Source organism: Agelaius tricolor, unplaced genomic scaffold (genome assembly GCF_023055355.1).
Source record: "Agelaius tricolor isolate 1412-34295 unplaced genomic scaffold, bAgeTri1.0.p SCAF_11, whole genome shotgun sequence".
NCBI classification, from domain to species: domain Eukaryota; kingdom Metazoa; phylum Chordata; class Aves; order Passeriformes; family Icteridae; genus Agelaius; species Agelaius tricolor.
This window is the reverse complement of record NW_027269271.1, coordinates 11,636,299-11,658,846: the sequence shown is the minus strand read 5'-3', so window position 1 is coordinate 11,658,846 and position 22,548 is coordinate 11,636,299. Positions and strand designations below refer to the sequence as shown.

At 39.2% G+C, this 22,548-nt stretch overlaps 1 protein-coding gene across 8 annotated transcripts in view; it reads right to left on the bottom strand.

The window, feature by feature from the left end:
• The window catches only part of COL11A1 (collagen type XI alpha 1 chain), a 125,857-nt gene extending 108,647 nt beyond the window's left edge, over positions 1–17,210 (bottom strand). For 6 of the 8 annotated variants that reach the window (XM_071436116.1, XM_071436119.1, XM_071436117.1 and 3 more), the window contains exons 1-3: positions 16,770–17,209; positions 2,492–2,659; positions 7–220 (exon numbers count right to left, since the gene is read on the bottom strand). In XM_071436116.1, the coding sequence (XP_071292217.1) occupies positions 7–220; positions 2,492–2,659; positions 16,770–16,884 (497 nt within the window). In that variant the 5' untranslated portion in view covers positions 16,885–17,209. Of the gene's footprint in view, positions 1–6; positions 221–2,491; positions 2,660–16,769 lie in introns of all 8 variants that reach the window. The other 2 variants (XM_071436122.1, XM_071436124.1) reach the window with 1 other exon arrangement.
• Between the last annotated feature and the right edge of the window lie 5,338 nt (positions 17,211–22,548).

Genomic DNA, 22,548 nt, shown 5'->3' with positions numbered 1-22,548 from the left:
ACTTACTTGCCATCAGCGATGTTGACTGTCCTGAAAAGAGGATAGTCTTCTGGGGCAGGTTTTCCATTTTGATCTTCAAACAGGAAGACAGGGGATCTACCAACTTCAACACCTACTTGCTGAATTCCTTGTTCATTGTAGATAGACAAAAGGAAAGACTGAATACCCTTTTTAGGTTTTACTGTCATTAATATTGAAAAATCTTCTGGAAAACTTCCACCTGCAAACAAAATGATATATACAGCTATAAATTCAGAAAATATGAAAACATTTTTCCATTTTTTTCTATAAGCACATAGGATCCAGCATACAAACTGCAGGGTTTTCTAATTCTCAAAAATGAGTACATAAAAAAATTATATTAGGAACATTTTCTGACTTTTTTTTTTCTTTCTGATCTCACTTTAATTCCTGAAAAGTAAACCTTAATTGTTCTTAAAAACATAACTTGAAAATCATACATTCAAAAATGGTTTGGATTGAAAGGCACCTTAAACTCATCTTGTGCCAACTCCTGCCACGGGGGGATGCCACACACTAGACCAGGTTGCTCAGGGCCCCACCCAATCTGCCCTTGAACACTTTCAGGGCTGGGGCATGCCCAACTTTTGTGGGCAAACTGTTCCAGTGCTCGACCACTCTGTGAGTAAAGAATTTCTTCATAACATCCAATACTACTCTCTCTTATACTTTAAAGCCATTTCCCCTTGTCCTATTTACCTGCCCATGTAAATAGTCCCTACCCCTGTTTTCTATAAGCCTCTTTTAAGTACTGAAAGACTTAAGAGTATTTAAAGGTTACTGAAAGACCCCCCCCTCCCCATAATGGGGTACACTCACAGCCTTATCTCCTCCAGGCTGAACAAGCCCAACTCTCTCAACCTGTCTTTGTAGGAGAGGTAGCTCTAAATCTATTGTGAAATCCTGTAATAACACAGAGTATGAAAGAACCATGGTAGTTTCACATTCACTGCTTTTTTAATCCATCTTCTGTTTAGCAACCTTCTAATTTAAAAGTGTGGACTACAATTTCACTCAACATAACAAGCATCTGTACCATAGAAAAGAATACTTTCTGGTACTAGGCAGTGAAATTAAGTTGGGAAGTTGGTAAATAAAAATAAATTTAATTTTTTTAAAGATGGAGAAATTAATGGATATAGTAGATCCTGATGAGTTACAAGAGTTAGATGAAATCAATGATAGGACAGATTAAAATGTGTACTGTTTAGCTGAAATTATATCTCACAGCTTGATCTTCTCTTGGATATCTATAGTCTTTCAACTGCTACACAGCACTAAGTAAAAGAGACACAATCACTCAAATTTATTTAAGAATAATCTGAACAATGAAGATGTCTTGTGGTGAGGAGAGAGGATGCCTGTACCACAAGATTGAAAAGGAATAAATTAAAAGAACCACCTCCAAAAAGATTGTTTTGTTTTTTTATTCCTGTAAAGGATAGCAGGAAATTTTCCATTCAACTTAGTTGAGAGGATATATTAAAACCCTAGGAAGTGAATGAAAAATAACATATATATATATATATATCTATATCTATATATATATCTGTAGTGAATCTTGCTTTGATCTTCTTCCATCAACAAATAAATGATGAGTTAAGGGAACTTGTAAGTTACTCTTGAACTGGTTATAGCTGTTTCTCATGTTGCTCTGGGAACACATTATTACTACAAAATAAAGCATGCCTGACCCTTTTCTGGATCTGAGTGATATCTATATGATTGCTACTCTAAAGGACAGAAAAAAGAAAGTATTTTTCTTTGCCACTTCTAATCTCTATGTATTCTGTATGACTTGTTCTAGCTCTACATGATGTGTCAAAACAGAAAATTTAAATCTTCAAAGATTTTGGGTTTAATATTCTTACTATCACTTTCCTCAACAGTTTGAGTCAAGTGACAAGTGATAGCGAAATAATGGAATAAAAACATCCAAAGAATCTTTCCCAAAATTTGACTATTTCATTTCAGAGAAATTTGAGAGAAGATGGAATCACAGCTATCCACAACTAGCCTTGTTTAGTCCCCCAAATACCCAGATATTCTGAGGTAATTCTTACCAGATGTTACTTCTGGGAATGATTTTGCAATGGCCAACCACAACTCATTTCTCCCACTGCAGCATTACTGCAGGAGGCACAACTGCTCTTAAATGCACTACTGAAACAGGCAGAGACTTGCCAAAGCCATCAAATAAGGTTTCCATCAGATAGCATCATGAAAGAACAGGTAATATGACTTACAAGTCAATTCCAGCAGTGACAGAATTTGATGAAGAGCTGAAGCCAATAAAGCCTGAATTATTTGGTGGATGGAGTCCATCCTACCATTCATATGCAGGCCCAGCTCTGGGGCCAAGAGAAGTGTTTTGTGCTACTGGTGTTGGACTACATGCTATGCTTTAGAGAACATAAAAACATAAGCAGCAAGGTAATGTACAAAAGTAACAGCCTTCTGCCAATCTTACCTGGGTACAGCTGCTTTGTTGGGGCACTCAGCTGTGCAGTTTTTGAAACCCTGTAAGCAACATCCGATCCTTTTGAATTCCTTCTGTTTGTGCAAAATCCTGCTGTTCTTGTTACTCCTTCTGGAGAATTGTGAAATTCTAATGCTTTTAGCACATCAACGGGTTCAGCTGACAAAGTTAAAAAAAAAAAAGAAAAGAAAAACAGGAAGAATTATTTATCTTGCATATCTATGGCACCTAGCCTCCAAAAAAGCTTTTAATTTCTTTGCAAAAGCATATATCTAATCAGAGCAGTAGCTGCATCCTACTTTGACTTATTGCACATTACTCCTAGGATTATTCATTTCTAAATATGTAAGAGTTCATCCCATCCAATGTGCTTTTTATTATCAGATTTTCAAACTACTTGACTACACACTGAAAATCACCAATTCCAAATGCTGAGAATCTTGCTGGTTGAAACTTCTAATACATGCTTTTAATGAGTGACTTCTGAGAAGTGGAACTGATCTTCAAAGTTTGCACAAAACTTTCAGAAGCATTCAGCTGCTAATAATCTGCTGCCACAAAATCATCTGTTGCTAAGATTAAAATATATTCTGATTACACATAACTGCTTTCTCAGATATAAAGGAATAAGGAAGCAGCTAAACTAATTTCACATGCAAGTTAGAGAAAGAAAAATGTACCTGCTGTGCCTGCAAGGACTAAATGGGCAGAATTGAAGTCTTTCATTATTTCCAAGTTAAAATGTAAATTTATACTTTAGAGACCAAATACAATAAGATTTCATCTGTGCTCAGTGTCTAACAATCTAAAATTGAGATCCAGAGCTGTTATTGCACTGATATTGATGCAAGTTAAAACAAAGAAAAAAGCCTGTTACATATGTAAAGCCAACAAAAGGCCTTAGTATATAAAAGTTCTCCATGGCAAAAGGACAAAGTATTGAATGCACAAGCACTTCAAGAGAGGCAGTGAGAGAAAACAGTTAGCATACTGCATGCCTTTTCTCCTAGGAAAAATTAAGGTGCTTATTCTCATGTTCCCTACAAATAATGTCTTTTTTAATGCATTTTTTTTGAGTGGAAAAAAAAGTGGGTAGACTTTTTTGTCACTTGGACTATTCCACAGTTTTTATCTTGGCAAAGTCATAACCACTTAATTTGGGAAGACAAAGTTTTAAATGATTTTCAATGTTAAAGCTGAGGAATGAGCTTGGTAAATCTGACTTCACATCTTTGAACTACACAGTGGCATTAACTATAGCTGAGTTATTGTCTGTTATTCATTTTACGTGTCAACAAAAAATCAACTTAATGTTCAAAATTCACTGCCTGTGAATATTCAACTATTTAAACAAGTATTTCCACAGATGTGAACAAAATTAAGTTTAAGTAGTTCATCCTATTCATCTCCTGACAGTGCCAAATATCAAAAACTCAACTCTGTGGTTAAACCAATCTTTGTTTTCTCAGTCAGCCTAGAATGCACATAACTTCTTCTTTTCTAAAATATATTCACAAGAAAATGCTTGTGAACTTTAAAATTTTTTCTTCACATCTTGCAATTTTTCATTTCCTTTCCTCATTGGATCATCATGTGTTATTAAACATAAACCAAATACCCAATGCTAGTTGCAAGCTAACACATTGGGAATGAATGTTATCATACACAACTGAATTTACCTAAAATCCACATACAAAAAAATGGAAAAATGGAAAATTCAAGAAATTATGTTTAAACAGTCTCAAAAGAAAAGTTTCAATAGTATGAAAACACTGTGGTATTAGTCTAACTTCTCTATTGAGTACTGAAAAAATAGTTTTAATGGATATAATGTATTTTTATAGATGTTCCAAACAGTTCTGAAGGAATTGTTACACATACTGAAGGAATATTCTGAAGGAACAGCCACACATTTTTTTCTAGTAACCAACAGCTATCTATGATGTACCTATATTAATTTGAACCGGTAATGTAGAACCAGTCACCAGAAATATTAATACAAATTTCAATTCCCTGTGTAAGTCAACCACTGCTACATTCCTTTAGCCTTTGCTCTTTTCTATAATTTGTACCAGATTCTTCATTATTTTTTAGAATAATGGTTTTTTTTGCCTGGCTGCCTGGGAGACTATTCACCCACAAAAAGATTATTCATTACTCCCTGCTAAAAAACTTCCAGACAAGAAACAGAATAATAATAGGACAATCTTCAAACCACAAATTCCAAATAATAAGAACAAACATTCTGCTAATAGTCCACAGTTGACTATTTCTTTATTTCCACAAACTGTGATTCACAAAACATAAAATAGCAGGACTAGTCAGTTTAAAATAATTACTAGAAATGTTGTGTGGTCCACAAACTAAGATCTCAGCTTGTATTTATATGGGGTAACATTAATATAACCCATATATTGACAGGTCAAGAATCTTTCATGAGACCTTACTTATGGTGCATAAAACAGCTTGCCTGTATGATTTTACCTTTCTCCAATAGTTTTCTCAAAAAGTAAAGACAAATGCAGATTAATGATATATAATCTTAAGCTTCTGTATCCTTCCATTGTGGTGTCAATAATTCAGAAGGCAAGGAAATAAATAAGAATCATGCAAACAGCTCTGTTCACCAGTTCTTGGGATGGAGTTAATTCTCCTTCTGAAACTTGGACATCAGCTTAGAAAACTCTTCTCTGTTTGCCAGGGCAAATTTGACAAAACACAAGATCCAGACCCAGAAAGCAGGTCCCTTACATAGGTGTTTAAGGCCATGTTGCACTGCTGCTTGAAGGCCACCTCTTTCAAGAGGTGTAAACAAGCCAGATGATGCCACAAGACCACCTGTGAAAAGAAGCCTGTGTTCATCAGGGCAAGCCTGCAGTCTGCAATCAAAATGCAAATTTCTACTCTGCTACTTCTGCAGAGGATTACTCTTCTTACTAATGACTATAGTGCAAAGCTTAGTGGCATTATGTCCTTGGTTCAGGAGAGTTCAGAGAGACAGCTCTCACTGCCACTGAAAAGACTGTACAGCAGCAGCCAAAGCAGAAATGCTTAAAAATACCAGGATTTCTGGAATGGCAAAGGTGAATTCTTCAAAAATCCCTTTTTAAAAATCAGAATTGTGTGAGATGGGAACCTGAGTGTTCCAGTATTTTTCAAGATACCAAACAATTAATTTTTTAACTCCATCATAAGTTCCTGTATTTTCAAATGTAAAGAAGATAAAATACACAAAGAAAAATTAGTGGTGTCACACCTCAAGACCCAAAATGACTTGTAACTTTAAAACTGTAGAGTCAAATCCTGGTCTTCATTACTGTGGCATGACTGAAGTAGGTCCATTCACTCACTGAGCTTTCCATATTTACAGTGGTATGGATCAGAACATTTGATCCAGAGCATTTCATTAAATGTAACTCCAAAGCCATATTTACTCTTCCTTTCCCTTTAGTTTTCTTACATTAGGAAAGTTATGAAAAAAAAATCTCTTTTTACTTATGAAAAGAAATATCTCTGCTGGAAATTAAAAGGATTGACTGAAGCTTAGTAGTTGTAAACTGGATGTTAGATCACACTTCTTTGTTGCCAGATCAGGAGAGAGTATTGAACATCAAATATATGAGGGGAGCTTCATGTGTTTTCTGTTTACTTGGAGAGAAAGAAAATGCATGTCAAAATTTACTTCCAGTTTTGGTTAGCATTTCCAAGCCTACATTTCATCAACAGACAACGATATATTTGTTTTATAGGCCATGAAAATTCTTTCTATTCTATTAATTCATAACCCTGTATTGTAAACATAGAAGGCCATTAGAGATTTGGAAAGTCTGTAGAAATCTAGACTACATTATTATCATATAATCACAGTTGAAAATATCATAGCTTTCATTCACTCCACAATATCTAAACTGAAACAGAATCTGTGATATATCATTCGTAATAATAGTGATACAACACATATGGATCAAATTCTGCTGCCTTTATATTGCATTACATCTAACAATTACTACCATTGCTCAGTGTGGTATCATCTGGAGTTAAGCAGCATCTGGTGAAAACAGCAGATTCATTTCTGACATGCCCTAACGTCACAAATATAACAACATAATTATTTTAGTTCAGAGGACTTGCTTCCTTCACTTGAGACTTCCTGACATTTGAGCTGGAATCTGTAACACAACATGGCTCTGCCTTTCTCTTGGTAGGAACTGTCCATGGAGGAGGTTCCCAAGTACCATAACAATACAAGTTAGGACAGCAGAGAAAGGAGGGACTGAGAACTGTAAAGGAGGGCAGAAATTGAAGTCTTTTGGACACACAGCATGTGCTCATGACTTATTCACTGTGGGACATGAAGCCTCCTCCCCTTAGGATGACCCCAGTTTTCAGTAAAAATGCTTAGCAATTCCACATCTCCCTATGGGAACACTTGTAGTTGATCACACATCGTTAACCTTAGGTAAAAGAATAGATATTACAAGAAAGGGACAAGTAACATATGCAAGAAAATTTACATTGGAATGTTCATGTCTGGTTCATTACATTTGGATTTATTGAAATGTAGACAGTAATTAAATGAATGGTACTTAATAATATCTTTTTAGTTTATAAAATATGTATCCTATCTGTAACTGAGATCATTGTGAACCTAGGACTGTAGTAAAAGGCAAGAAAATTCCTTATTTTTCCTTCAGCCACCACCATTGAATTTCTGTACTGTGACAAAGTCTGTCTGGCCCTGCAAAGGTAAACTGCACAGAACCCAAAAAAAGATGAATCAACAGTGCATCTAATGGCAGCAAAATCATCTTTGGAATTATACCAGTTGCAATCATTCTGAATAAAAGAGTAAAATATATACATATTATTGTTCTAGCTACAGTAACTTTTAAAGGTTAATTATCTTTATTTTAGTGATTTTTTCAATATTGAAAATGTTTTGATCTACAACATGCTTTTTGGAAAGTTTTACTCAGATCAATTTAGTCAGTGACATTACTGTCAGTGTGAGGTTTGTAAATGTTAGGCCATTAACCCACACTGAAAATAGAGCCAGGTTTCTAACCTACGTACAGCTGTATTAAGAAGCAGTTTGTGTGCCAATTCCATGAGTGACTGCAATTCCACACTGGTGTGGATCTCACATGGTATTTCATGTCTTACTCAGATCTGAAGAGGTCAAACATTTAAGTGATCTTATCCCAGTTTTATGCAGTGGTCCTCAGTAGACTTTGAACACATATAGACTGAAAATCTATTATTCACTGAATAGAGAACTTTTGAATGACTTTTATTATTCCTTAAAAGATGACCATGGAAGTCAGAATGGGCCTGTCTAAAGGTCCAACACCTTAAATTTTCTTCAATTTAACATGGAACATGCTGCAAACAAGCTGCAGTGGGAATGGAGCCCCAAACCTTTACAGACAGGGTGTACCAAGGTTGACATCTTTTCTCTTGCTATAAACTACACAGCAAAGCACTTACAGATGGAGGTGCTGGTGCCTAAGGACCAGACAGTTCATTTACTGAAGATAGGGTAAAATCATACTGAATACAGGAAACCATCATTTGCATTCTCAGAGGGAAGGACTTCACCATCATGCCTCAGAGTGGAACCCTCCAGGACTGACAGGAAAGTGACTGTGGTGGCAATGTCTGGCTACAAAATTCATTCCCATCAGAAATTGTTCAGGGGATGACTCATTTAGACTAAAATATGTTTATTTCTGTCCAATTACCTAATAAAGCAAAGAAGTTGAAATCCTATTATATTTAGATTTTGGTCTGTTAACTCCTGGTTGTTAGTCTCTTAATTTTATGAGAAAGCACAGGCACAATGATCCTTCCCTACTTAAAAGATGTGTTTACTTACATAATTTACTAGATGCTTCCAGACTGCCTGCTGGGGGACATACTTTGAATGCAAACAATAGCAAAACCCAAAGGGGAAAAAAAAGAGGCAGTATTCTTTACTGTACAGATATACCTTAGCAAACTGAGGGTGCAAACTCTGTGTTTGCTATACTGTTAATAATTAAAATAACTTTGCCTTTCCTTCTTTTTGATACAGTAAAAAGTACTTTTAAACAGTATTATATGTTTTTCTGATATAATAAACAGATAACTTCTTGAGTTCCCATAATTCTTCAGTAATGATTTTTTTTTTAATTGACATGAAAATGACAATTTACCAGTGCTCACTCCACAAAGAGCCTTTAAGAGTTACAATCAATAACTCCTAATAAGGGAGATACAACCCTGGAGTAGAAAAGAGCTTAAATTTCCCCAGTACAAAGAATTATATGAGAAATTTAGGAAGACTAATGTTTCTAAGTTACTATTATTTTACTTCTTATTTTTCCATGGAAATAGGCTTCATTCTGCCAGTAATCTTTTCCAATGGAACCACTGCAAAAACTAAAACTTAAAGAGCCTTGAAACGTTAATCTTCAGCTCTAAATGGAGTGTTTTCTCAAAGTTTAGTCCAGTTTTATGTCACTGTAACAGATCATTTAAAATCTACAAGCTGTGATAGCCTGGTAGGCTAAAATGTGTGTATTTGGTGAGTACTAATGAAGGGACTCCTTATATTTGTGGGCAAGATTTTCAAAAGAGGCCAACTCTAGTTGGATTTCTAGGTATATATTTAAGGACCTAAGTAGAAGGTACTGACTGCACCAGAGGTTTTGAAACCATCCTGCCTATTAAAGGCATAATAACCTATTGTTGTTTAGTTTATTTACTTTTCTTGAAACTTTGAATCTTTACAACTCTAAGAGCTCATTTTAAGGACATTCCATGTATTCTATAGGTGAGTAAAGATAAACACTTCTATGATGGAAGTTTCTAACTGACACTCATTAAATGGTCCAAGACCTAATGAATGTCAGAGGTCTTCACCTCTTTTTTAACAGTAGCATTACAATCTGACTTTTAGGATACAAAACAAGACCCATCAATTACCAGAAAACTATATCATTTTTAATGTGGTAAGAATATTTCTGTTCTTATTTTTACTCTTGGACGCTTTTACTTATTGTGAGCAGTTATTATGCTGGATATCCTTTAAAAACAGAAATACATATGATTATCTACACTTATTATTTTAATGTGTTTTTCATCTGTTAGGTATTCATACAGAACATCCAAAAGCAGGAACTGAAAAGCACATTAAGCCCAACAGCTTCACTGAGCTTTGCAGTTCCTACAAAGGACTCTATTCCTTCCCACTGCAGGGTCTAGTCTCTGCAGTTCAGCCATAGGTGTCTAAGCACCAGGAAAGGATCAGGCACTCTTCTGTCCTCACCATTTCCTACAGGCCAGCTCTGGGCAGAGCTGCCCTTCTCACAGGCTTTTGGGCTTGGCACTCTGAGAACTGCCAGCCTCCCACCTCTGCTGAGAGCCCAGCCCTGTAACAGAACTGCTCTGGGAACCAGCATCAAAGCATTGGTTCTGCAGTGTCCTTTGGGAAGGTTCCAACACTTTTCATAGATAGACTTTATACAGCTGGATAAAACCAACTCTCAGTTTTATGGGCTGCAAAAGTGACTTACAGAGCATCTTCAAGGTACAAAAAAGGAACCAATTGAGTTGCCTAATTACACAGTGCTCCTGAAAATTAAGTGGGTTTTCTTTCCTAGGAATCTGAATGTAAATCTATGAGATTAACTGAATATATGTTGAATATATGTACTTCTAGGTACATACTTTAAGGTTGTTTTACCTGTTAAGAATTTTCCTAGATGAATTTCCTAGATTAATTATGTAATTGGAATCTTGACTGGTGACAGTTTTAGAAATAGGTGTTATTGCAGTGCTTTCATATTTAATGCTTACAAGAACTAGAGATTATCCAGATGCATACAGGAATGCTTTAAATAGCCTAGGACTGACTATTTCACCCACAAAGGCTTCTGTGAAACTGCTCAGAAATGGCTACTTCTGTTTCCACACCAGTTATTCGGAATTTTTTCATTGACTTCCTATGCTGAAAAGTCTATTAAATACATTTTAGTATTTCAAAGGCTATACAGACAGTCTAGGCATGTACAGGAGGCAATTTTGATACTCACCAACTATGAACTTTACAGACCAACCTACAATATGCATACAGTACAAACCAAAACCCGAAAAAACGAAATCCCCCACCACTTACATCCTATACTGAAACCAGTGGAAAATTTGTTTAGGTACAACTTCACATTCAAATCTTTAGCAAAATTAGCTTGTAGGCTGATTTATTTACTGGACATATTCAGAAAAAAATATTTTAAGTTTTCATTACATTGCATAATTCTGAAGAGGAACCTAGATTTTGAGGCTTTTTATCATAATGTAAGTCACTACAAAATATGACTTTTGTGCTGTTCAGAACTCTCTTGAGACTGGATAGATTGTGCTTTTATGACTTGTTTAGCAGCATTGACTGCCAGCAAGCACTAGTAACCTGATGGTGATTTCATAAAAGGTTTCACTTGCTGCTCCCAGAAGATTTGGCTTGTCCATAATCTGTGCAGACCTGTATTGACCCATTATTTTATACTACTTTAACATCTGTCCCATGCTTCTATGGACTTTTTCTTATTTTGCACCACAAATCTTTTAGGACTGCATTCAAAGTGTCCAACTGTATTGAGGCCGCTGCTGAATATTCAAAAAGTTCTTTTTGCACAGACTGCAGACACAGTAGTTTCAGCTGTGAACATCAGCAAAACAAGTATTACATTCTTGAGTATCCTGTTTCTATTACCATATAAAAAAGAGAGACAGTCTAAAAATGGTCTGTGCTACAGGAAGACACAAGGCGTTCCCTCAGCAATTAAACATGAAAGAAACTGAGTCCACTTAAAAGTTTTGTCATCAAGGTATTTTTTGAGAAATAATTCAAATAAGTGTTCAAAAATATCTTCCAATTAATGGGAGTTTTCAAATATGGAACATTTGAACATTTTTCAGCTTTAAGCATACAATACAGCCAAGGACAAGACTTACAAATTGTGCCATTTAACATAATCCTATTTAATTTGATAGAGAAACAACTTGTGTAACTAAAGTCTTTCATCATATTTTCCCTGATGTCAAAGGTATCATCTCTCTTGTGAGAGCAATGCAAGGAAATCAGATTCAATTCTGTATCCTACCAATATTAGCAGGAATTCCTCTTAAGCAGACACCAAGGTTGTAAAGTCTTGAACTATCTATAAACTGTGAATGTTTGGTAATTATCAGATTAGTGTGATAATTTGAGTAAGGTAAGGTACACAGGTAAGGGACAGAGTAGGTAGCACTTAGTCTACTTTAAAAATGTGACCATAATTTGATTCACTACTACGTTAATTTCTATCATGGAGAAAGCTTAGCTGCCAGTGACATTATTTATAGCAGGATCAGGATCTCAGCTGGTTTTTTATTCATCTTTTATAATACATCTTTCAATTTGGTTTGCAGCAAACACTCTGGTTCTATAATATGAGCTCTGCCAAATACCTTCTATTTCACACACTGTGTACATTAACACTTGGACTTGCAGTGAAGTCCCAGACCTGAAATTCACAAAGGTTTTTACAGTCCCTTATGTGTGCTAATGTGCTAAAAGGAATTTAAGTTCTGCCAGAATCTACTACTATTGTAATAACCAGGTCAACAATTAATCCTTACATTTACAGTCTGTAAACTTGGTATTTAATACCGAGTAGAACAGTTATAAGCCCTTGCAACAGGCATGTGTGTTAACCTAATTCCTTTTAAGCCACTGTTCTCTATTGTGTCCATCCAGAGGGGAAATCTCTATCACTGCATGAGACTTCACATTCTTAGAACATTAAAGATTTCTTCCAAGCTCTGCTTAATTTATTCTCCCCTATTATCAACAAATACTCAGAACAATGATAAATTAACCAATGCTAGGAAGATTTCTTCTGAAAAGAAGCAGAACGCTCTACAGAGAAAAGAAAAGCAACTTCTTAATCTTGCTGGCAGATGGAAACCCTACTGTTCACCACTGTACAAAACAAATCCGGGAAAGACATAATTGCTCCAGTGTGTTTTAGGTATAACCTCAGCAGTTATGTCATGGCTCCTTTAGTAAGCTGCAACTCTGTCAGAATTAAGGGTTCTCTTTGGGGGAGATCAAGAAACTTTGGCCATGACATTTGTAAAACTAAGTATGACAACTTTTTTCCTACATTTTATATCAGCAGCAGACACCAATTTTACTAACAATTAGGAGCTTTGGGGGTGGGTTGTTTTTGATGGGGTTTTTTTTAGTAATCAGAACAAAAGATAGCACCAGGAAAGTTTTTATATCAAAGATTTTTTATTATTGTCATTTCAATTATAGGTACTAGGGAAGAGATTCTTTCAAGCCAAACCCACAGAGTATTTGTGTACCTATATACAGTTAAAATTGTTAAGATGGACACCAAACTGAAGTTGAAAAACTTCTTTCCTGCAGAGGTAGGAAAGAGTCATAGTTTCCTGCAGCCTGAATCCTTTCTTGGATCCATGAGGTCTCCTAAATTTAATGCAAAGACACACATTCTAGAGAATTAACAACACATACCAGTCATTTTTTTTTTGTGCCTGATGTCTGCAGCTGAAGTTGAAATAATTATTTTACCTTAGAAACAATTAAAAAATCAAAACTACATAGCAAAAGAGACATGGACATGCAGGTGTCTCTTGCACTGTTCTGGGAAGATTGGACCATTTCACCTGCTGATCCTTGGGACTCAGAAAAACTTCAGCTAGGATCACTAGCTGCACCTAGTGAAATCACTCTTTGATTTATTCATTTTTGCTAACTTTGGGAATGGCAATCTGAGAAACGCACACAAATCATCACACAAGTCAATCTTTTTTAATCTTAAAAATTATTTGATCGGTTAAAATCAAAAATACTTTACATCACAAATAGTTCTGAGAAGAAATGAATACTTTTCTAGTTTAAAGCACCATTTTGTACAGGTTTGGACTAGCCGAGTACATTCAAGAATTTTCATTCAGCAAACAGATCCATATCTTCCTTACTAAGCAAATACAAATAAGTAGCAGTGCTAAGTGTGCATCCACTAAGAAAACTCTCCTTTTGCCATCACTAATTGGCCCAGTTCTGCATTCCTTCTGCACCTAGAACTCCCACTACTTTCCAAGCCTGTGTGTGGGAAGTACAAGGAACCTTTATATTTCCTAAGATGACAGCAAGAAGTATCTATTTATTTTAGAAACAAATCTGCTCATCGCTTACACAGAAGGTCCATAGTTTTCTATATATAGGTTCATAGCCTCATTTTCAGTAAGGCTTCTTAAATCTTTTTTTTTTTTCCACACAGATTAAGAGCTAAATTTCCATTTGCTTGGAAAAGCTTATAAATAATAAAAAGGCTGATTTTTCATTTCTTGCCCATGAAATTTAAATCAGCATCACAATAGTGCATTGATGTCAAGCCCTAACAAAAATTTATAGTGTTGAAGCCATGCCACTTTGACTAAATGAGTTTATTCATTCCAAACACATTACCAACAGCTTTAGTATTAAAGGTGAGGAAGGGGAAAGGAAATCAAAGGATGTCTTTAAAAATACTGAATTTTGTTTACTTTAGCCAAGTCATAAAGCAAAAACATTTTCTGAAAAGAGCTACTTAAGAGCTGGTGGGCACTGAGCTGACCAAATATGAGTCACTGCTTTTCCCATGCAGTTGATTCTCACTTCTGTAACTTTTTCTGTGTAAAGAAGAAATAACTCAAGAGCCCAAACACTGGTTTGCACACCATTTCTTGCAAGTATGAAAGACGCCTCATACTTCTCTATGGTTTGGGGTTTTTTTTTTTGTTAAATAAAGAAACTTCAAAAAAAAAGTCAAGAATTTTAGGAATCTGTTGAGGTTTGTCTACAAGGAATGGCTTCTGTTGTCTTTAAAAAGTCACTGCTACATGATTAACACTTTATATGAATACACCATGTAATTTTCTTTTCAGAGAGATGGTTTATGAAAAGAATATTGAAGAGCAGAAGATTTAAAAGAGTTTAACAGAGCAACTCATATTTTGCCCAGCATTCATATTTTACCCAGCATTTTTATTTAGTCATATTGTTTACCTGCCATTTATGCTATTTTATTTAATTCCTTGGGATTTTCCCTCTCCAATTTTCAAATAGCAATCATTATGTCCTATGTTACCTTTTAACTACTTTAAGTAAGATTAGAATGCGTAACAGATGATTCAGAAATAAGTCCCTTGTACACTGTTGGAGAAATTAGGTCAAATTCTAGTCCCTCTGTAGTCAATGGAAAAACTCTGACTGACTTCAATAACAGATCAAGCCCTTAACACACAGCTCCCTGTAGTTCCTAAGCAAATAGCACACTGTATCTCAGAAAAGGTCAAGAACTAAGTTCTTTTCTGAATGCTTCTACAAAGAATAAGAAGCCTGTAGTCCTATATTTCTGAAATGTCCTTTATCCAGAAGACTAGAAGACTATTCAAAACTAAAAGGCTATATTGATAAAGTTACCACAACCAAATTAGTCTGCCTGATGTTGCTGAATACAGTCCAGTAAGTGTCAGTTCTGTAGATTTCAGTGTAAGTTCTGTTGATTTTTCCTGTGCTGTTTGGGTTTAGATTTTAACTTGTCATTTCCATCCAACCCATTATGTAAACATAGTCTACATAAATCCGACTTAATTTAGTTCGTTCTACTGTGAAAAGTGGCATAAGAAATCGATCATGCCTTTGAGGACGGTATTCTTCTTGGAGAAATTTAGTTTCCACAGGGTAACGAGTAGCCGAATTCTTGAAGCACTGCGAGGTTAATTCACCCTGGTGTAACTCCAGCGAGTCCGTGGAATTGCAAGAGGGATGAAATCTGACCCCTCCAGTCCCTGTCAGAAACAGGGGCCAGCAGGGGGCAGGAGCCCTGATTGATCTGACACCGTCAAAGTTGTGCCCAGGTACAAAGGCTTGAATGGAAACTGATCACCTTTCCCTGCTCCCTCTAGGACGCCTGTTGATTCTGGATTCAGATCGAGAAATTCCTCGTTAAAATCATAAATACATTAAAAATTAAACCTTTCATTTCGGAGAGTTAAGCCCCTTCATTGATGTCAGACCCACAGAAAAATAAAAACTTCAGTCCTAGCCAGACTGGCCTCCAGATGCGCCTGCGGGCTCCGGTGGGAGGGAGGAAGGAAAGGAGGAAGAGGCAGCGTTTTCACTCCCGGTAGGAGAGGAGAACTCTCCCGCCACCGGAGACTCCGCACTGCAGCACAGCGAACTGCGAGCACAGCCCAGAAAACCCAGCTGGGCTGGCTGGAGCGGGGAGCCCGGGGAGAGCGGTGCGGACGGGAGAAGTGCGCAGAAGGCGAGGGGCGGTGCGGGGGAGGGGGCGGCGATTCCTTTCTGCTGAGGCTGCTCCTGGCTCGTGTTCCCCCTGCAACCCCCCCGGGCCGCACCCTGCCCACCAGGTCCACGGACACCTAAGGGACCATCGGTAGCCCGGGCAGGCTGCAGAGTTGGGAGGGGGCTGGGGACGGTGCCCCAGCGCTGACACCGCCCGCGGGGAGCCCAGCGATCCTCGGGCTGAGCCCCCCCGAGCCCCCCCGGGCATCTCCGGGCTCGGCACCGCTCGCACCACCTGCGGGGCGCCGCTGCCCCGGGAGCTGCCCTCCGCAGCGGCTGGCAAAGGGCCCCTGCGAGTGTATTTTCTCCTCCGCTTGCGCCCTAGAAAACTTTCTGACCACTAAAACCCGTTGCAAAAGAAAAAATAAAAGCGAGGAAAACGAAGAATGAGCAGAGAGCCTCCACCCCCAACTTTCCCTTTCCTTGCTCCTCCGAGGAGAAGGCGGTCAATTTCAGTCACAATCTGGTGAACTTCAGCAGCTCAACAAAACAAAGTTGGACGCACACTCCACAAAACTAGAGTCTAGTGCTGAAAGAGGATAAGTCTCTCTGTGCAACAAGTATTTCTTTCATTTTCCCACCCTGCCGGTACATCTCCTTTACCTCATTAAAAACACATCCAAAGTTTAAGGCTGACCGAGAGCCGTCCCTCCGCGGCACCTGGGAGAGACGTCCCAGCCCGCGCTGCCGGGGGCTCCCCGCGGGTCTCCGCGCCCGGAGCCGGCTGCAGGAGCGCTCTCGCCTCCCCAGCAGCGGGAGCCGCTCTGACAGGTTTCCTCTGGAACGCGGCCTCAGCCGTGCCCGGGCTCTTTTCCCCGAGGAGGTGACAGAGGCGGCTGGACTCCCGGCTCCCCTTTGCTTTCTTACCTCCTCTGACCTCTGCAGCCCGAAGAAGGAAAGCGAAGGTGATGAGCACGGTTACAGCCGAGTCCCAGGGCCACCTTCTCGTTTTCCACCTTGTGAACCATCTCTGCATCTCCATGCTGGGCACCCACAAGTGTGAATTAAACGCGGGCGCCTTCAGTTTATACCTGCTCCGTCCTTTCCACTATATTCCCAGAGATGACTTCTCCTATAGAGCCATACGTGCTAAACGGAGAGAAGGTTTTCTCTCTCGCCCCTCTCCCGCTCTGCCCGGCCTTGCACAGGCCCCTCCGACCCGTCCTCCCCGGTGCCCTGCCTTCAGACTGAGGGGAGATGAGGGGCTTTAATCAAAATGCAAAGAGCTCCGCATCCCCCTAAAGGCTTCATCCCGTCAGAGGGCTGGGCGAGCGGCTCCCAGGGCCACCCCTGGAGCCCGACTGACACGCCAGCCGCCGGGCGGAGGCCAATCGCGGGGCTCCCCCAGCCGCCCACAGCACCGCCCTCCGCCTCAGCGGCGGCACACCGGCCGCTCCGCGGGCACCGCCGGCCCCCGCGGCGGCAGAGAGCGGCCCTCCCGAAGGCGCTCGGGGAGGCAGAAGGCGCGGCAGGAGCGAGCCGGGCCGGGGCCGGGGTGTCTCCTCACCGGGTCACCGCCGCCCCCCGCCCGCTCCCGCTCCGCTCGCGCGGGCCCCCTCGCCCCGAGCATGCGCATCGGCGGCCGCGGCGCCCCGCGGAGCGAGGGCGGGGGAGCGGAGTGGGGACGGGCAGGGGGGCGACACTGGGGACAAGCGGGGGAGGGGGACGCCGGCAGGGGAGGGAGCGAGGCAGGGCGAGATTGAGGAGAGGAATGTGTGTGAGAGGAGCCGGTGCGCTGAGGTGAAGCGTTTGAGGGGTGGCCCTTCGGACTCCCCGAAACCGCCGGCTGGCCTTGGTGCGGCGGCACGTTCGGACCCGTTATCCCCACACGCCAGCCGGGCTCAGCTTGTTCGCGCACACCCTTGGGGGGACCGCCGGGGGCTTCGCTCTAAGGCGGCTGTAAGAAAGGAGGGAGCGGGGTGGTGAAGAAAAAGCCCGCCACCGAACATTGCCATTCCCCGCCTCAGCACATCCTGCAGCCCGGGGAGCCAGGTGTCCGCTCCTGGCCGGGAAACCTCCCGCTCACACTCCCGTCCTGTGCAGCCATCGGTAACACGGACCGGCCCGTAGGCTGAAACCTCTGGCAGAGCTTACTTGTGCAACAGGTCCAGCCGAAAGCCTCGGTTGGGATCAGGGTCTGCCCCGGCTTCTCTGGAAAACGAGAGAAAACCATGGTCACGTTTTGGTGGAAATGTATATAATTTTTTTTTTAAAACCTACCTTCATTGAGATCTTTAATGCCTTACAGCAATTACTAAATACATAGTTTCCAATAAAATACATGTCTCTGTGTCAAATTATACTTCAGAAATTTATTGTCCTTTCATAAAATATCTTACATTTTCCTGCACTCCATTAATATACCTAGCTCTTTCTGTCCTTGGTTTCCTGAAACTGTTGAGATCATTGTCATTGGATTTGCATCTAAGGGGACCGAGGTGCATAGCACTGTTGCGTCTGAGCTCTCTTTAAGTGCTGTGCTTTGGGTGCCATTCAGTGAAGAGCCACTCAAGGTTATCCTGGCACATCAGGTAATCATCCACAGTACAGGAGTCGAGCACCAAAATGCCATATGTACCAACCTTTCTGTACCACAACTTACACACAGAATCATTAAAGTTGGAAAAGACCTCTAAGATCACCAGCCATTTAACCCAATAGCACCACGTGCACCATTGAACCATCTCCCCAGTGATGGTGTTCTACCCCCAGCTGCCTATGGAATATTTCATCCCGTCTTACAATTATCTCTCTCACATCTTAACTGCATACAAGTTTCCCACAAGTCAGTACTATTATTGTTTCTCTGCTGGTCTGTGTAGTTCTCAGTCACTAGATGCTTTGTAGAACAGACCAGATTAACTTGCTGTTTTGGCCTTCTTCCTTACAATATCAGTAAGTAGTCCCAATGGCAATTTATTATTTTTACTCAATACTTTGTTGTGGGAAAATCTCATATGCTATAAAGTTTCAAGTTTCCTCTTCATACTTATAAATTATACATCTTTGTCATCAGTATTCTTCCTGCTCGCAGTCTCTTATCAAACATTGCTTCTCTGGCTTTGTTTTGAGCCTTTCTGTTTACCTGAATGAATACCGCCAAACTCTTCCCTAATAAAAAGGAAAAAGTCTGTCACTGCCCAGGAGAAGAAATGGAAGTATTTCAGATAGTGGTGGAAAAGAACAAGTATTCTCACAGTGTAGAGAATAGTAATTTCACACAGTGCCTTTACAGTTATTTAAGGTTAGGGGATGTGGTTCATCTCTCAGACTGTCAGTGGAAAGATAGGCACTGATTTTTGTGGTCCTACATCAATCTGAAGCAAAACAGAGGACAAAATGCTAAGTACTAATTCTGGTGAGGTAGCATACTTAATATAAAAATCTGTATAATTCTATATGAATTCTGGTACCAGGACCACTTTAATTTAGAGCTAGCTCAGTTATTTTTGCATGCCAGCATGTCAAGCAACATAGACATGTAATAAGTTGCCATCAGATTCAGCAGTTACAAGAGAAAAGTTACATGTCATTTAGGTGAAGATCCGCATTTTGCAGCCAATCAAATTATTTAATTAGGGATGATTAATTTACATTTAGCTTATTTTCCTAGTTATTGTTCATAATCTTCTAAATTGTAATGATGGTGTTCTAGTGAAGTGCAGAGTGAACTAATTGCAGCCATGATAATATGTTGAAGAATAGATTAACAATTCAGAGCATAGATAAGCTTTATGAATGCCATAAAATTAAAGATTTTTGTTAGAAATTTTCAGCTCTTAGATGTAATTTTAGGAGAAATATTTTCTTTCTTGAATCTGGAAGAAGGCTAAAATATGAAAATATTTTTGGATAGAAACAGAAGAGAAGTGAATGATGCTATTTATTAAATCATCCGTGATCCACAGTGGTTTGTTCTTCCTGTCGGCTTTTTTGTTCCTCATTACTGTTCAGGACAGCTTTAGTGAAAAGAAAGACCAAGCACTGTGACATTCATTATGTTCTGTCCCTAATACATCTACGTTGGCAGATTAATCCATGTTTAAATATAAGGAATTGCTCTCTTGTATGTGCACAGATGGGTCATTGTTGTATTTTGAGGCGGAGAGGGGGAGGGGTTAGGAACTATGGAGAAGAGAATATGTTTCCTTGGACCACTGTAGGTCACAAGAAACTCACAGCAGTAGCTCTTTCACATTCTTCAGGCTATAGACACCATAATGAAATGTAACTGTAAATATGGTGTTCTTTGGCTCTCTTGCAATCACACTGTGTTTTTCTAACATATTCCTTGACATCACCAAAAGTGATGGGCTTCTCTCTCTATATAAAGGGGTCATTTCACTGAGAATAAACAATGCACTCTAAAGAAGAGTATGCTTTTATTGTTGGTTTCCCTATATCTCAGGGATATTGATGGGGTTTTTTTCTAGTTTCACACATATATTGATGCCCTCTCAATTCTATTCACAGCACATAAGTGAATATTGCAAAATAAATGTCTGCTTTAAGAGTCACCACCCACTGCCTTCTCTGTTGCTTTAATTCTTTTGGTTTAGGTAGGTGGGTATTTTATCATTGTCTCTTTTGTAGTGCAAATCTATGTTTGCTGAGAGTTTTCTGTTATATGATTATTGTTATTAGGGAGAAGAGTGAGTTATACTGCTTTAGAGAAGTGAACCCTTGTAAAAAAAAGTTGTTTCACTGATGGAGATCAGTGGAATGATCTCTGCTAGACAAATTACTAATCAACTCCTTTTTGTAGTTTCAAAGGCCTGTGTAAGGAATGAAGGCAGTGTTAAGGTCAGAGTTATGGATTGAAGGGATTAAATGACATGACTACTGTTTGAAGCAGTCTGCTGATTTTGAAGGGGCTATTGGTAGGTACTTGCACATCTCTCGATGCAGGATTTATCTCATTTTTGAATTATGTGGTTCCCATTGATAGATAAAAATGTCAGCTATCAAACTTGCATCCTGTTCCTCAGCATCATGAAGATGAGAACAAATTTGTAGAATTTTATCTGCAATGCTCTTCAAAGATAAGATCAAAGCAAGACAATAACCTGTGCTGCTTTTCACCTTAGGGATGATACCTCAGAAATGAGTTAGTAGAATTCTTCTTCCAGATCTAGGTGGACAGACACACAGAATATTGTTAACAATAAGAGGAAGATTTGGCACAGGGGTGGGGTTGAGGAATTTCAAGTCTTAAGAGGCAGATTGTTCCTGCTGACCCCTGGAAATAGTAATTGTTTTGATGGAAACCTGTGCCTTGACCTCTATTAGTCCCATAGGAGTTAGAAGACAACTGCTTAGCAATTAGGTATGGCAATTGAGTTTAGGCCAAAGGTTTTAGCTAAGAGCCATTAATACCTTTCTGCAGGTTCCCCCAAAGTTAAGTGGTAGAAATCATTGACTAATGCTGCCATTAACTATGGGGTTTGCTCCCTTATGTGCTAGTTAACTCAAGTCCTAGTTATTATTCTAGTGATAGTGTTGGGGTTTGAGAATTGTATCTGTCATAAATACAGAATAATGCAACTATGTAAGACTGCTAAAGATGAGTAGCAGAGAGCAATTAATAGACTCTGATGTATTGTGATTTCCTGTAGAAACTGGTGCCCTTCTTAATCTACTATTAGAAATTGCTTTAATGCTGAAAGCTGCATTCTGAATTACTACAATTTCATTTTCCAGCTTGAATCTATGAGAAGCAAGGAGATAGGAAGGAGGTAGGCCAGTGCTTTATACCAACTGGCAGAAATCAATGCCTTAGTCTCCTGTAGGCTGGGAAGAAGTCTAGTATAAAAGAGAAGGTTTAAGTCTTAGAAAAATACAGGATCTACAGGTAAATTCATTTCACCCAAATGCAGAATCCTGTCAGCAATCTTTGTACTAATGAAGGTGGCAGCCAAAGCTTTAATGGTTTTCTTCCTCAAGAGAAATAATATTTGCATCAGGTGGAGAAATAAACTAAGAGTCTGGGTTTTTTTACAGTTAGAATTCATTCTCTAGATCTGAAGAAGAATTTTGCCACACAAGAGGTTAGGGTTTTTTACTATGATGTGTCTGCATCCCTGAGTAATGTTCAGTTGTACAGGGTCTCCTCCAGAGAAGCACAAAAACAGTACATGTGGAAAGCAGAGACTGATACTGTCCTACACTATAACAGGTTATGTATAAATTACAAATTAGCACTGGACTCTGCACATGCTACAGAGGTGAGAATTGGGCAGATACTGTTATAAGGCTTATGTTGTGTTTTCCTCTTTCTGTCTGTGCAGGAATAATTGCTCTAGGAGGGTGTTGGTAGGATTTGAAATAAATTAAGAGTAGGGGTTTGGAAGATGATGACTAAGTGTAAAGAACATCGTTTATGCAGCATGTACAGTGTTCCCAGAAGTAAGACTTGATAAGACTCAGCTTGCATGGAAAGAAGCTGTTTGGGGCAATTGATCCTGTAGTTATTAATAATGCAAGAACTAGAATTGTGAGGATTAGAAATTTAGGATTAATGTTTGAGAATCTTTAGGTTTAATCCAGTGAGTAAAACGGTCCAGGGAATGTTTTGTGGCCCTGAGGTGTCTGGCCTTCTGAACAGGGTTGACATAAGATTTACTATCTAGAATCCAATTTACTGTTA